Here is a 15110-nt window from a genome sequence, read left to right as displayed (position 1 = left end):
GCTTTTTTCAAAGACATTTTCAAAAGATTTAACTATAACAAAAACCTTTATAGATTGTTTTGACAAATTGGTTTCACAGGGTGTAAACTCCCGGACCGGAGAACCTTGACAAAACTTGGGTTTGGTCAATGCGTAAACGTCTCAGTTCAATTCACTACGATTTTTGGTCAACTTCAGTTGATGTAAACAATCCGATGTCAAGCAGATAAGCACACATTTATCTTAAATTATTTTACTGCTTATAATATTGTTAATTTTAAAATCTTTTACCAGTCCGTTGCTTTACTCTGATAAAACCCCGTGAAAAAAAATTAGCTTAGTTACATTGCAATTCTAAATTTTTGTCTTTCAAATCGGAAATTGCGTTGTTCCTGTCTATTGTTTATCATCATAAACTCTATCATCAGATGCAGAGAAAATGGTAGACGCCCTCATCTAGCACTACTTCCTTATGGCATATAAATAAACACAAATCAAATTTTCCACACAATGTTCAGCTTCGATTGGGAAAGGTACACCCCAAATATGCAAACGATTAATGAAACGAATAACAATAAAAGCCATTTTGAATTCTATAAAAGTTGGAATACCACACTCATCACGTACGATACTTAGGCACCTCGATCTATGGACAATGTTGACTTGCAATACTTTAGAACTTCGATCTAGGCCCCTCAATCTTATAACAACTTTCACTTAAAATGTACTTAGACACCTCAATCTTTTGACAATGCTCATATCAAAAGTCTGATTTTAGTTGTTTTGAAAAATGTCACATCAAAATGTCAGAAGTATTGGTAAAAAGGGGCAATGACATCATTTTTTAAGCCTATGGGTTCGAAGGGTAATTACCCCCTAGATTTGTCAAAATACGGTTTTTAAATAAAATAAAATCAAACAAGCATTGAGGGCCAATTCGCCTAAAGCTTTTAAAAAATCCTTTCATTTGACAAATAAAACTGATAACTTGGAAGGCCGCCCCTGCCCCTCCCCCAATCTCACTCGACGGAGCAGGATTATGCTAACAATGAAGGCAGTGTTCGGTTGAAGAAGTGTACTCATCTTACCTGCCAAATAAGCTTTGGTGCACTAGGTAAATTGCAGAATACGACAAATCGATGAGTCCCTTTGGCTTTGTTCTCTGTAGACAAAAAGAAAGAGATTCCAGATCATTCCAAGTGGATTTAAATAGTCACAGAGTGCAATTTAATGTCTGGCGAGGTGCGTTGTTATAATTAACTGATCTCGTTCACTCTCGTTCACTTAGCGTCAATTCAATCACATGATGACGCTTCTTCAACAAAAATGAGGATTTATTATTACATAAGACTAAAAAATAGGTTTTCTCTTGAATCGTTGCATCTGCTTTCGATTTACCCTGGCACCTTTCTCACGTCACTCGATAGATTTTATGATGGGAACACTTCCCGAAAACTGAGAATGACGCAATTCTTTTATTGACGCGGGAATGGTATATCGTGTTAGAGATTCTTCACAGTTTCTAGAAAGCCTGGGTTTGGAAGGAAATCAAATCAACTTCAGGGCGTAAAAGCGAAGTTTAGCAAGCCGTTGTCATGTATTCATTAGACTGTGCAAACTGACTTTCATAATATCAGTTCTGCTTGTCTGCAGTTGCCAACACTTACGATATTCTTTGTATAATACCCACGATTCCTTTTCATCTCTTTGCAGAGGTGATGCTATGTGCCTCTCACTTTGATGAAGGGCCTTAAACTATCATTAACTCCAGTGGTGGCGCCAGGGGAGGGCTAGGGGGGCTACAGCCCCTCCGTCGGATGCATCTAGCCCCCTATCGGAGGAAATTTTAGGTTATTGTCGGAGCAAATTTGACAAAATAACGTACGAAAACTGCATATATTAGTCATTTTAGCCCCCTTTTATTAATTTTTCTGTAATTGGCTGCTCTTCGATTCACTCCAAATCATTATTCATTTTCGTTTTCTGCTAATAATTATGTTTCTGAGCACAATTCACGTCTTTTTCTTCTTTCTCGAAACTCTAGGCCGTTCCCTTCTCATCAAAACATCATGTGACGTAAGAATTTGTCGGCGCCTTTGAAAAAAAGTGATGAACTCGATTTTACTCTGCTTTCGTTCAGAGTAAAATTTCCAATGAAAGAGGATTAACAGCAGATAAGCGCATTAAATTCTGCAGCGAAAATGGACAATTTTAGTATGTTACACGATCACTTTTCAGCATGTTGGTCCAATATCGAAAAAAGTGATGGTAAAAAGTGATCGTGTAGCCCGGCCTTAAGAAACACTCCGATGTTGCTTGGGAGCTTGACCACTTGTGAGGAATTAAAGTTTTGCACAGATAACCGTGTTCAATTCAAAATTCGCTACCAGAAAATGTAGGCTCTTGTCTTTCCTATATGATAAACTCTTTTTTCAACGCCCACGGCGCTAATAAAATCATTGGACTAGAGGGAGGCCTTAAGAGGGGAAGGTAATATTTTGGTGTTTACACTTGCTTGTCAGAAAGATGATATCGTAAGTTCTCTGTGTTTCACGGAAATATAACGGAATAGGTTAAAATTGATAATATTTCTTGACTTTGTTTGTTTTTCTCTATTTAAAGAAATATGCAATTACGATGTCCAATAATTTAAGACACTTGATTGTCTTTAAAAGGGCGTTAAAAAGATGAGGCCTTTATTTCATTTAGCTTTGCTAGAGAACACAGGGTGTGTAAATAAGCGGGGGCGTTTAAAAGAGTAGGAATATTAAATAGTGGACTGGCGGTACAGAGGTTTGAGTGACTTCAGTCATTTGGCAATCAATAATTGGCCAATCAAAAAGCATCACCGTGCTCAATAGTTTATTGATTGGCCAATAGCTGACTGAGAGATGAAATGTTTCCAGGTTGGACTAATTCGTCTAATGTACACCTCCAACTGCAAAATATACAATACAAACCACGAAAATTTTGACAAATGAAATGCGAGGCCATACCTTTACGTGCTCAAAGTAACACAGATGCTGCTCACTGCCATTCAATGCAAAGTAAAATCTTTTCCACTTTTTAGCTCCTGGAGGGAAGAGATGAAAAACTCAAGAGAAGCAATACGAGAATAGCAACAAGAACTTATCGCAGGGCCTAAGATGCAAGGAGCCTTTATGGGTGTGTAGTATACTGGTGCAGTGGCGGATTTAAGGAGGGAAGCAACTAGGGGCAGTTGCCCCTTCCTCGACGAGTTGAAGCAAGTATGGCGCCCCCTTTTTGGAAATTGTGCGCCCCTTAAGAAGAATGAGAATCAGTTGAAAAGACCAATTGTTAATTTCCTTCAAGGATTACTTCAAAGATATGTTGTTTATTCCGAATATGGACCTGAAATTGTTGTATACAGCGTTCTCTCGTTATCAATTTTTGAAACTTTTTCAGCGCCCCCACTACCAACTGCCCCTCCTTCAAGTTTGCTCTGGATCCGCCCCTGTACTGGTGGCCTTACTTGCATTTATTTTAGCAACCAGATTACAAAATACCACCCTGCAATAAGCATTACACAGTAAATACTGTAACACGATTGGTGTAGGGCTATCGATGATTTTTTATATGAAAATTTGCGATAATCAATAATCAATGATTGATCATTGTAGACGCAATCAAAGGAGTGAGCGATCTGAACTTCAACTCAGACAGATTAACTGTAAAACGGGGGGAACTTAAACGCTCTGTTTGAATATTATCTATCGGGACAGTCTTTTTGGTCCAATTTTTTTACCACGTCTTTCGGTGGCGGGAGGCACTTTTCTTGCAATAAGGGGCAATGAAAGTACTACGCTATCTAAAAAGTACAGTTTAACAGTTACAGGGCCACCTCAAATCCTCCTCCTCGCACCACTACCCCTCCCCTCCTTTTCCCCAGGGGATGTATTTTGAAAAATAAGGTCACGTTGTAAGAAAATGTTATGTGGAAAAGGGTGCGGTTGCTCAAAAGAGGAGTGGGAGAAATCTTATAGAGCACGCCTTTTTGCGACATCTTAGTGCTAAAGCTTGTACGAAGTTACTAAACTGCTAAGACCTACCCCAATATCCCACTGACTTCACCTGCATTAAGAAGACATAAGTGGACAACATTTTGGCAAAAAGGATGGGGAAATCAACCTTATATACTCTTTGGCACCACAACTGAGCAAAGCACATTTGAAAAGCAACAAGATTCGAAGGGGATTGTACCTTTCTTTACCATATAACCACTTTTGATCCTATCTTTGTGAATGATTTCCGAGCCTCTAGAGTTCAACCTCAGAAGATGCGGGCCATCGACATGATCTTCAAACTTTCCATTCGCTTTTATGCTAACGTACTTTGAGTCAACTTCACTCTGCAAAAGAACAAGAAATCAACAATAACGAATTTCTAAACGTCTCAATCTTGTGTCAATTTAAAATGGGGGCTCATGATAATTAGGGTTAAAGCATCATCTTCCAGCGGGTACGTTATGAGAATACGTATTTTCAGAATGTTCTCATGTTCTGCTTTTGTGCAAATTGGTAAATTAACATGAAATACTTACAAGCCTCTAATAAAACTAGAAGAACGGTGCAATATTAACTCTCTATATTACTTGAATTGCTTCATTACCAGAAATCTTTCATAAGATTTTGAAGATAAGATTTTGGACAGCCACAGTTTAATTTTATGATATAGAATGAAAAGAAACTCAAGGCCTTTTCAGCAATATTTCAGAAAACCAAATGCAGACTGGTCTACGGTATTTGACGCTAGTGAATCACAATCCACAATTTGATTACGATTAATGGAGATGTCTGAAAATCTCCTTACAGTTAAAGTTCTCAGACTTAGACCCCCTTTTAGGCCGGTACAGAGCAGAACCCGTGCAGATCTAGTAAGGATCCACGCTATTCAAAACACCAACAGTACAGACCTAAATCAGTTGATGGTCACACACAAAAATTCCTTGTTCCAATATTTATTAACATGATTTGCATTTCCATGGGTTCTAGAGGTTATTGAGGAATGTAGCTAACCCCCGGACCCTCACCGCTTCGAATCCGGGCCGGATCTTTTTGGATCCAAACCGGCCGTTTACACTGGATCTCAACTAGAACGAACCCAAACGGGTTAACCTTGAAAGCGTTCCTAAACTGATACAGAAACCAGATTCATACTGGAACGAATCCCCCTGCTCCAGAGTAAACGTGAAGCATACCTGTGCTCGTTTTGGAACGGATCCGTAAGGCTCAGTGAAAACGGGGTCTTATGTTACAATGTTCTGGAAACCAATTTTATATGACTAAGGCTTTAAAGTGTTTTAGATGGGCTGCTACTGCAGTTAACAAAAATATAGAACAAAGGAATATATTGGCTGTAAAAAATAATATGTTGGCTGTAGGGGGAGGAAAATGTTTGAAGAATTGGAACTGAAAAAACAAAAGATAGATCTATTAACGATACTGGTGACCGAGCAATGCAAAATATTTTGCAAAGCGGAGAAAAATGAATTCACCCTCACGATAACCGACCACAGCGTATTGTAGAGGGTTTTCTCTAAATAAGATTAGTTAGAAAAATCCTTCGCAAAAAGAGCGACAGTTGAATTGCTTAAAATGCAGGCTTCATTTCTATCTATGTTTTTATTATCATACAGATAAGAAAGATTTGAAGGGGGAAAACAGAGGGGAAATTGATATCATTCCAAAGAACATATGCATACTTTCCTGGACTTATTCAGAACTGCATGCTCTTTATATCCCAGGGTGGACAAGGTGGAACGAATTATGGAAGAAACAGAGATGACTAGATCAAACACACATTGAAAGATCATTTCCAAAGCGGAAGATATTTCCGAAGTTTGGTTGAAAGAATTTTGGAAAGACTTCAAAATAGCAAGGGAACGTAGAAAAATAGAATAATCCCGAAAGTGTTATACATAAAGTATTTTAGCAATGTGTGAAGTGATGTAACGGAGGCATCTGGGGTCCGCAGGAGAAAAAAAGGGGCTGCAAGAAAGTCCGATCTGAAGCATTAGAGCATGCCAAACACAAAAGCAACATGTAAAAATGAGAAATTTTCTCGTTAACCAAGGGGAGATAAGTTATGAAGCTTCAGTTGAAGAAATTAAAAGCTTTTAGAAATGAGGTGAACTTGAGCGATGTTTTAAAAACATGGATATAAAAAGAAAGGGGGCCCCTTTTGGGCGGGAAACCATTTTGGGTAGGAGCCCCTTTTGGGCGGGGGCCCTTATTTATCGAACTAAGGAGCCCTAAACTGCGTGACGCCACTGAATCTCTGATTCCGATTCTCTGTGCTATTTCTAAGGTGATGTTATGGCTCACCCGAATCCCTTAAAAGGGGTGCTTCCCAGAGAGTAACTAAATCAGTCAAAGCAATCGCAATAAAAAGCAAATTCAGAAATCCTTGATAAGAAATAACTAGCAGGGGCACTGAATACGCTAACATAAAACGGAAAATAAACAAATTAGTTGATGCAAGGCACATAAAACATTGCGACCAGTTGTAATACACTCATGTAAACGGTAAGCTGTAGCAAAAATAACAAGGAAGAGAAAGAAGTCTGTCTAGCATTTGCCATTGAAACTCTAGAATTCGCCACTGAAACTTCCAAATTCCGACTCCTTATCTTGCGCACATGGCATTCTTGACATTATTGCTCGTTTGATGAAAAGCTCGCATATTTTGGCGGGTTGCGATTAACAACGAAAATCGGCTCTAACTATATTCAGTTTTGCGTTCTTGGTATTTACAATCAAATAGCTTGTCCTTGAATCAAATACTCCGCCCATCCCTGTAGAAATTCGCTTAAGCACAGCGTGGAATAGTTGCTGTTGTATACCAGAATTTGATGCTGGCACGCATCAGAATTGCAGGCAGTAAACACGGCTGCCAACTATTGCCTAACAAGAGCAGTGCCCCGTTTAGCAAAATACCTCATGTGACGAGCAGTTTAAAACTAAATGTTTCCTTACCATCTATCCTCAGTAAAAACGGTAAATCCAGAACTGTAAAATCCTGCACACAAACGATCTGAAACTATGCAAGGCTGCAGGATGGCCAATAGCATACCATTTAGTCGGAGAGCCCTCCGTGTCTAATACGAACACAACAGCGACCTTTTGCGTTTAACAGCAGCAGTGGAGTATAACTTAAATACGACTCAATGGTCCATAGACAGCTAAGAGTGTACATTGTTATATGTTCATTTAAGCCGCTTGGGGATATAATGCATGGAACAAAAGAGGGACTAATCTTAAGGAAGGTACCAAAGGTGCATAAAAAGATTGTGTCAATATTTCGTGAGATTCCTCGCTGGTATTAAATACTCCATCCAATTTGCTCGCAAATCTAACCAAACTGATGATAAATCTAATCAAAACGCCATTTAATCAATGACCCGGGAGTGGAAAGTCGCTCCGCAAAATCTATTCACAAAAAGACACGAGGGACGGTAGGGTTAATAAGATTTTCACCAGGCTTCTTGTCAAGCACAAATGTCTTGCGCTCTGTTCCACGAGTTCTATTGAAACAAACTGACTTCGCATTTGCCACGAAGAACGGAACCTTTGCCGAGCAAGACTATTCACAACAGAAAAGGGATGACGCAAGGTAAATTCTTGGCTAGCAGGCCATTGGAAGATGGAGACATATAGAGTGGGGGAATCGTCCTGAAAGAGTGGGCCCTACTGCAGGCAACTTCTAAAACCAACAAATAAGACCACACCCAGTGGCGGACACTTGGGGGGCGAGGGGGGCGACCGCCCCCCAATACTTTAGAGGACAGTGGTTTTTTGTTCTAAAACAATGGAAAATGTGACGCCATCTTATTAAAACAATAGGCTTGCCCCCCTAATATTTGATCAAATGTCCGCCCCTGGTGACACCCAATGTACTTGCATTTGTGTTCAAGATTCTGCGCTGTTTATACGAAATCACTCAAAATATTCATCGACTCAAAAAGACCGATAAGATGGCTTATTCACGGGAAATCTAAAGCATAATAAAGGATTGCCAACATAGAATGCGTTCCATCAAACATGTGCTCGTCTGTGCCCTCGAGCCCCCCTTTCACAACACCTCTGACCTAAAGTCATCATTTTATAAAACAACGGGACAAAAGTTTACCACTCGCTACCAGTTCAACCCACACTCGCCAACAACTCTATCACTGGCAAAGGCCTACCAATTCAATAAAAATCGTCATCACAAAAATACTCTGTTTATATGCGCGTTGGAAGCTATGGGTTAGAGGCATTGCAGCACGCCTTATAAACCATGCTTTAGTTTTTTAATGATAAAGAAATGAATGGGAAGCGACAATAGGGCTCTGCTCTCAGCCCCGCCCCCTTTTGATATAAATTCAGTTCCGACAGAACCGGCACTACGCTGTAGCTTTCAAATTCGATTCAGCTATCAGAAAGGTTTACATTGCTCCTGCAGACAATTCATCGACAAACCTGGCTGGATGAACACAGATGATGTCATTAGACTCGAAGCCTAGCTTGTGGCCTACAAATCCCTCAATGGTCTGGCGCCGTTTTACTCAACTGGCTTTTCGAAAGGAGCTCAACATACTCTCAATGGTCGTGATGTAACAGTCCAATGATTACAAGCATGAAAAGCTAATGAAAAATCTGCGGAAAGAGCTATGGAAACAGGCAACTAGCACCATAAAAGCACCACAATTCGCTTACGTAAATAGTGCCCATATAGGAACAAATGGAACTTTCTTTTTTTACGAGCCATTTGATTTTTGCCACCACGCAGCAGCTCCCCAAGTATGATCTGGTTCGTCCTCTCGATGCGATAACATCTTGCGATATGCTATAATTACGGGAGCTGGTTACTCTAATCAACTGAATAACTAAGCCAGCAAGCATAATTTCCAAGGTTAATCTTAGAAATCGTTGCTTTGACTGAGAAAGAGAATTGCAATACAAGGCTGCGATATCGAACCGAGAATCTGTGCAGTAAGGGAACTATCGAGCCGGTGCAGTAAGGGAAATATCTGCCTAGATTTGATTCAGGGTTGTCAATCGTTGGCCAAACTGTTTGCCAAAACTGGCTCGATTTGGAGGGTCAAACCGGACCGCAGATTGAATTTGAAAGTTTGAAAATAGCAGGGAAAAGCAGAAACATATATTCTACGTTTACTCTCTGTGAAATATGTGACGAAAAGCTCTTTGGTATATAGTGTTGCAATACTTAAAACTTACAAGGGATTTTGAAATTATAAATGTGTTAAAGTATGCGCATCGATCTATGCGCATAATCATTTACTGTAAGACGGGGAATGTACACTTACGTGACAAAAGTATTAGGACGATGAATAACAAAATGGCGGCTCCAAAACTAGCATTCTAACATTGATTGAAGAAATCTTGCTGTTTTGGCGGGATTCTAGAAATGGCGTCATCAATAACGCAATTCCTAACAAATTCAATTTATTTCTACCTTTCTATGATAGAAAAGTAACAAAATGTCATGGAGAAATAGAAAATATCAACGTTTTAGTTTCAACGCCGAAACACAAAAACGACCAGAAAGAGAATGAGAAGCAATAAAATATTTGGGACTAGCGAGTCATTTGTTTGCTAAAACTACAAGAAAGTTTGGTTGCAGCAAGTCTACAACACATGTTATTTACAAGAACAACAAGTTAACAAGGCCTACTAAAATTAAAATAATGGCAAGCCAGGGCAGACCGACTGTTGGTTGGGCCTAATGGCATCTGCAAGCTGGCGTTGTGTGCGAAGTCAATCAATGCTGAATATTTTGTCCAATTATTTGTTTTAAGTCCCCAGGCAAGTACAGAAACAAGTAATAATTCTTTGCAAAGACCATTTATTCTTAAGCAAGACGATAAACGTAGCTATGTTGCAATTGTGACAAAAATTTCAAAAAAAATAACATCATGGTCTTTTAATAACCCCGTCAAAGTCAAAGCCTTAATGTAATTGAAAACAACTGGTTTTCATTAGAAAAAATACAGAAATGGAATCTTCTAAGACCAAAAATAAGCTCTTTTAAAATTTTCTTGAGATTTCCTACTGTATCCGAAGATATTTCGTTGCAAAATTAATTCAGTTAGTTTCAATGCAAATGGCGGCTGCCAGATTCCTGGAGGTCATCCGACAAAATATAAGATAAAGCAAATTGTACTTGTCTAAAAAAAGTTTTCTTTTACAATTTATTAGATATATCTTTATTTTCACAATTGGGTAAAATTGCAATTGAAAATCTCAACCAGCAATCTCGTTATGTTCCACCGATTTTCTATATTGTTCTTTGAGCAAAGGATTAACCACATTTGCTTCGAGGCGATCGTCCTAATACTTTTGTCACGTAAGTGTACACTCCAGGAGCTTGTTTCTAATAATTGGGGCAGTCAATTTAGTAAAGGTCCCTCTTTGTTATAAAGAACATAATTATGACAAAACTTACCAAATCTAGAGGCTCCCCTAAAGAAAGTCCTTCAACTAAGCACTCTTTCTTGTACCTCTCGATTACTGCATCCATGCTGAAATATGAATTTAAAAAACTGTAAACTCCTAAAGTCTGCTGTTTCAGAGGGAGAATTGAAATTTACGTCACTGAGAGAAAAAGTAAAAACGGCAACTACCACAACAGAAATAGGAGTCATCCTGAAATTGTTGGAACTTTGGTATGGCAATCATGTTTGCTTTCTCAATGAAAATTTGTAATTTGTACTTGCATGTGTATTTATTTTTGTTCTACCTAGCTTCCAAAAGTAGTTTTTAGGACACCGAAACGCTAAGCTTATCCAGAAGTTCCCTCGTCTTTACACTCGATGTGACCAAACCTCGTTACACCTATGTCTAGAATTACAGAAAGCTAGAGACTCTCTCTAAATTAAAGTTCGTTCATGGATAGGACTTGAACCACAGGCTCTTTGGTCAGTAGTCCGTGTTCCTTGAAACTAAGGATTTAGCCCCCAGTCTCATCTTAGTTTTCCGCCAGAAAAAGACCCTGACTACTATCTACTTATAAGACATCTCTAGGACACATATGTTAAAAAGCAGTGAATCTCACAATAGCATCAGTTATTAGAGGTTTTCACTGGAAATTACCAAACAGTGTTCTCTTGGCAACGCCTTATCACCCTATCTACACCATTTTCCCCAAGTTACAAAGATTTTACAAGCATGGATACCATATTTAAATAGGACTGCAAGTAATTATCTTTAAAGGGAAGATTGTTGCGCAAATACTTCAGTACTATTTTACGGTGGCGACACAAACCAATGCCGTAAAGATGCCTCCCAATTATTACGCAACTTCTCTGTTTTCCTTTGAGGATAAACTTCGGATTTTGTGTTTATATTTTCTTTTGATTAACAAACAGTACAATCCTCAGAGGATTTCTTACATTTAATACCCTAGAGAGAAAGAAAATCGCTTGAGTAAATAAAAAATTAATGAAGTGCATTTCTTAATGACCATTACTTTACTATTGGCGGTATATCAACGATCTGAAGATACCCCCGGCCTGATGCAAAGTAATTTTAAGCCCCATACGTAAGAAGATAAAATAAGCAGGGTGTGGTCTAACGAAAACTTACTCTTCAGCAACGAATAATCAGGGGGGAGAAATAGGAGTGATTGGATAATCTCTTGAAAATTTAAAGGGGGGAAGCTGGTTAAAACCGAGCATGACGGGTAAAAGAACTATATGAAATAATGAAGTATCTTTTCATATTCTGATCGATACTAAATGGCACTCAAAGCATTTTAGATAAAATATGTTTCATTTTACCTTCAATGATGTGAACACCATTGGAAGTTTCATACCTATCTGACATACTAACAGTAAACTCTTCGTGAAGCAAAACTTTTCAACAAAATAAAAAAACAAACCTTGGGAAACTCCTTCCTCCAAAATGATACAGTTTTCCTTGTCGTTTGATAAGGAATCTTGCAACCCCTTCTGGATCTCTGTAAAAGCAAAAAAAATCTGCTGCTATTACCATAAAGAAGTTTTGTCCCTCACAAACTCTCGCTGCACTACCTTCTTACTCATGATAATCAAATTACAGATTCGTTGCGTTGGTTTAGAGTAAGACTAGAAATCAAATTTGCTCCGCCATCAAGTTAAAAATTCATCAACTTGCATTTTAGTCCTAAACCAAAACTCTTGCCTCTTGACTGCTAGCTGCAGAATCTCCATTAAAGAGAGCCACTATTGGCCGTCTCTCTTGTCTGTGCGCCGTCCATTGCCCAATAAAGATTGGTAAACAGAAAAACTTGGATCATTATGAAAGAATCCATGAGTTGTAGGTCTTGCAAACAAAGATCTGCGAAAAACGGTCCAGCATCCAGCCGGTCATAAATAAACATAGCACCATCGGCCCATAGTATCTTTTATTCAGAAAAAAGAGTCATCACCTTCTGTACCCTGCGACCATTCGGATAGCGGACAAGATTTTAACACACACGAACAAACATTTGTACGACACTATTCAAAGTGAAGTGGAGAGACATAACAACTGTGTTTGCTGCAAAGTGGATTGATCAATCTGGAGCCATCAAAAACAAAACACGCTTGCGTTCAATAAAAAACCTGGTCCCTCAAAGTTTGCATAACTCCTTGGGCTTCCAGACTTAGAAGCTTAAAGTGCGGGTCTTCCGCTTAAAATACCGACTACCGAACAATAAAAATTAAAGCCCAGTTCACAAGCAACCGGATGTCCCAACAAAGACGACTTAATGCCAAGGTCCTTAACGTAAAACTTGATTTTATTAAAAAATTACACAATTGTGTCCCAATGTGGTAAAATTTTATATTATAATAACCAAGAGACATGAAAGCTTCGAACTAGAGTACAGAAAATTTTTAACTCCAGCCAGTCTGCAGAGTACGAAAGACGAATAGTTTGCTTTTTCAGAGCAATCTTTAAATTCTGTACCACAAAAAGGTGGTTGGAAAAAGATTCAAATTGCGAGCAGATTTTGCCATGCAAAAAGCTAAAAAAAATCGACATTGGCAATTTTACACTAATTATTGAACTTAATTGGCAAGGTATGTAACTTGTGACATGTCGGCTTGTGCCTAAAAATAACATGTTTAGAGACACCTCCAACTGGCAGACATTGCCTTGACTCAAGTTAAAATGAGGGATGCAATGAAATTCACGGTACGGCTTGAATACCTTCGAAGGATTAAAAAAGTTTAAGGCTAACTGGCAACTAGGGCTGAGTAACTTAATAGTTTTATTAGGATTTTAGCAATAATGATTATAAATTTATTTACAGTAGGCGGGTATAATATAGCTATCTATGTACAATTTATGTACAAGCTAATTTAGGCCTACTTTACAAAAGTTTAGAATAAAAAGCAATTAAGAATGAATAATTAATAATTACATATATAAAACAATTAGTTAATTAATGAAAGAAGTAAAATTGAAGATTGAAAAAAACTTTTTTACATTTTACAATGCGATTACAGTTTAAAATATTTTTTAATATTTTCACACCAAGACGACTATTTTCTTAATTTTCAAGTCAATGAATCCAACCTGAGCCACGTAGCATCTACATAATTTGCAACAACATTCTTCTCCTTTCCATTCTTTTATCCGAGTTTTAAACTGGACAAGATTTGACGACTCTTTTATTTCTGTGAACAACTTATGCCATAATTCCCCCCCTAGATATGAAATGGTTTCTATTCCAAAGGTGGTAGTTGGAAGATGCATTTGGCTTCCATTCCTTAGGCTGTATTGGGGGCGTTTAGCACTAAATATATCTTCCATAAATGCTGGATTAAGGTTATTATATGTCTTATATACCTCAGTCATCAGAAGCTGTAAATTCTTTGTGTGAATTTTTACAGCATTGCGCTTTTCTAAAAGTGCTGTAAAATCAGAAATGTCATCTTTATTGGCGATTCGTAATGCTATCTCATGGAGGTGATTTATCTTATTATCAAAGTGTCTCTCACAGAAAATCCATATATGAGGACAGTAGTTGAACTGGGAAGGAATGAAGACCTTCAAAACTTGTTTTAGTTTTACAGTATCCATATACTTGGCGATACGGGATAGAGCATGTAACTTTTGTTTAGCTCTTTTGTATAAGGATGTTACTTGTGATTTGAAGGATAAAGTCTTATCTAATATAATACCCAGTAATTTTTCCTCTGAATCGTCAGCAATTACTTCACAAGTAGTTGTCAATTCTTATCGATAGATTGGTGTTCTTTATACTGCTGAAAAACATCAGGTGGCATTTATCTCCATTTAATTTCATGTAATTGTCCCAGAACCATTTAGATAAAATGGTAATATCATTTTCTAACTTTCTAATTATTTCATGGTGCATATGATCACTGACATATATAGTTGTGTCATCCGCATAGTTACAAACCATACTGTCAGACACAAACATAAATAAATCGTTAATGTAGATGTTGAAAAGAAAAGGTCCGAGGACAGAACCCTGAGGCACTCCATTGTTTATATTCTTCCATTCACTGTAAGATCCATTAACTTTAACACGTTGCTTTCTAGAACTCAGAAAGTTACATATGAAATTTAAAGCTTTTCTTACGTGAAACCATATGCCTCTAGTTTAGCAATTAATAGATCGTGGTTTAAGCAATCGAATGCTTTGGAGAGATCTACGAAAATAGCCCCTGTGCTCATTCTGTTGTCTAATGCCTTTTTGCAGTTTTCAAAAAAACGTAATAGGGCATGCTGTGTCCCATGCCCTTCCCTAAAACCACAGATTAGAGGATTTAGAAAGGTATTAGCACATGGCTTTATCTGCTTTTCCATTGGTCCCTCAAAAACCTTAGACATTGATGGCTAGACTGAAATAGGTCTATAATTTTTCTTAACAAGAGCATCGTCTTTCTTAAATATAGGTGATATATCAGCTTCTTTGGGGCATACAGGGAAGCTGCTGTTTTTTACGCATATGTTAAAACTACTATGAAGAAAAGGGGTGAAAATTTCAGAATTTTCTTGAAGAATTTTTGAGGGCTTGCTACCAATCGATTAATTTGTTTTTGGGTTCAGTCTCTTGAGCTGATCAAAAACATCGATGGCATCAACTTCATTAAACTCAAATAGTTCTTGGGGTAC

General features: G+C 38.0%; 1 protein-coding gene across 1 annotated transcript in view; it reads right to left on the bottom strand.

Moving 5' to 3' along the window:
• Nucleotides 1–15110, bottom strand: part of LOC135687086 (ras GTPase-activating protein 1) — a 44675-nt gene that overhangs the window by 22395 nt on the left and 7170 nt on the right. The window contains exons 7-11 of the mRNA XM_065203540.2: nt 11881–11958; nt 10447–10522; nt 4201–4348; nt 2976–3052; nt 1068–1141 (exon numbers count right to left, since the gene is read on the bottom strand). Of these exons, the coding sequence (XP_065059612.1) occupies nt 1068–1141; nt 2976–3052; nt 4201–4348; nt 10447–10522; nt 11881–11958 (453 nt within the window). The remainder of the gene's footprint in view (nt 1–1067; nt 1142–2975; nt 3053–4200; nt 4349–10446; nt 10523–11880; nt 11959–15110) is intronic.

The sequence above is a fragment of the Rhopilema esculentum genome, chromosome 20 (assembly GCF_057945365.1).
Source record: "Rhopilema esculentum isolate cy_ngs chromosome 20, ASM5794536v1, whole genome shotgun sequence".
Classification (NCBI taxonomy): Eukaryota; Metazoa; Cnidaria; class Scyphozoa; order Rhizostomeae; family Rhizostomatidae; genus Rhopilema; species Rhopilema esculentum.
Note: the sequence above shows the minus strand (reverse complement) of the source record. Positions and strands in the feature narration are given on the sequence as shown.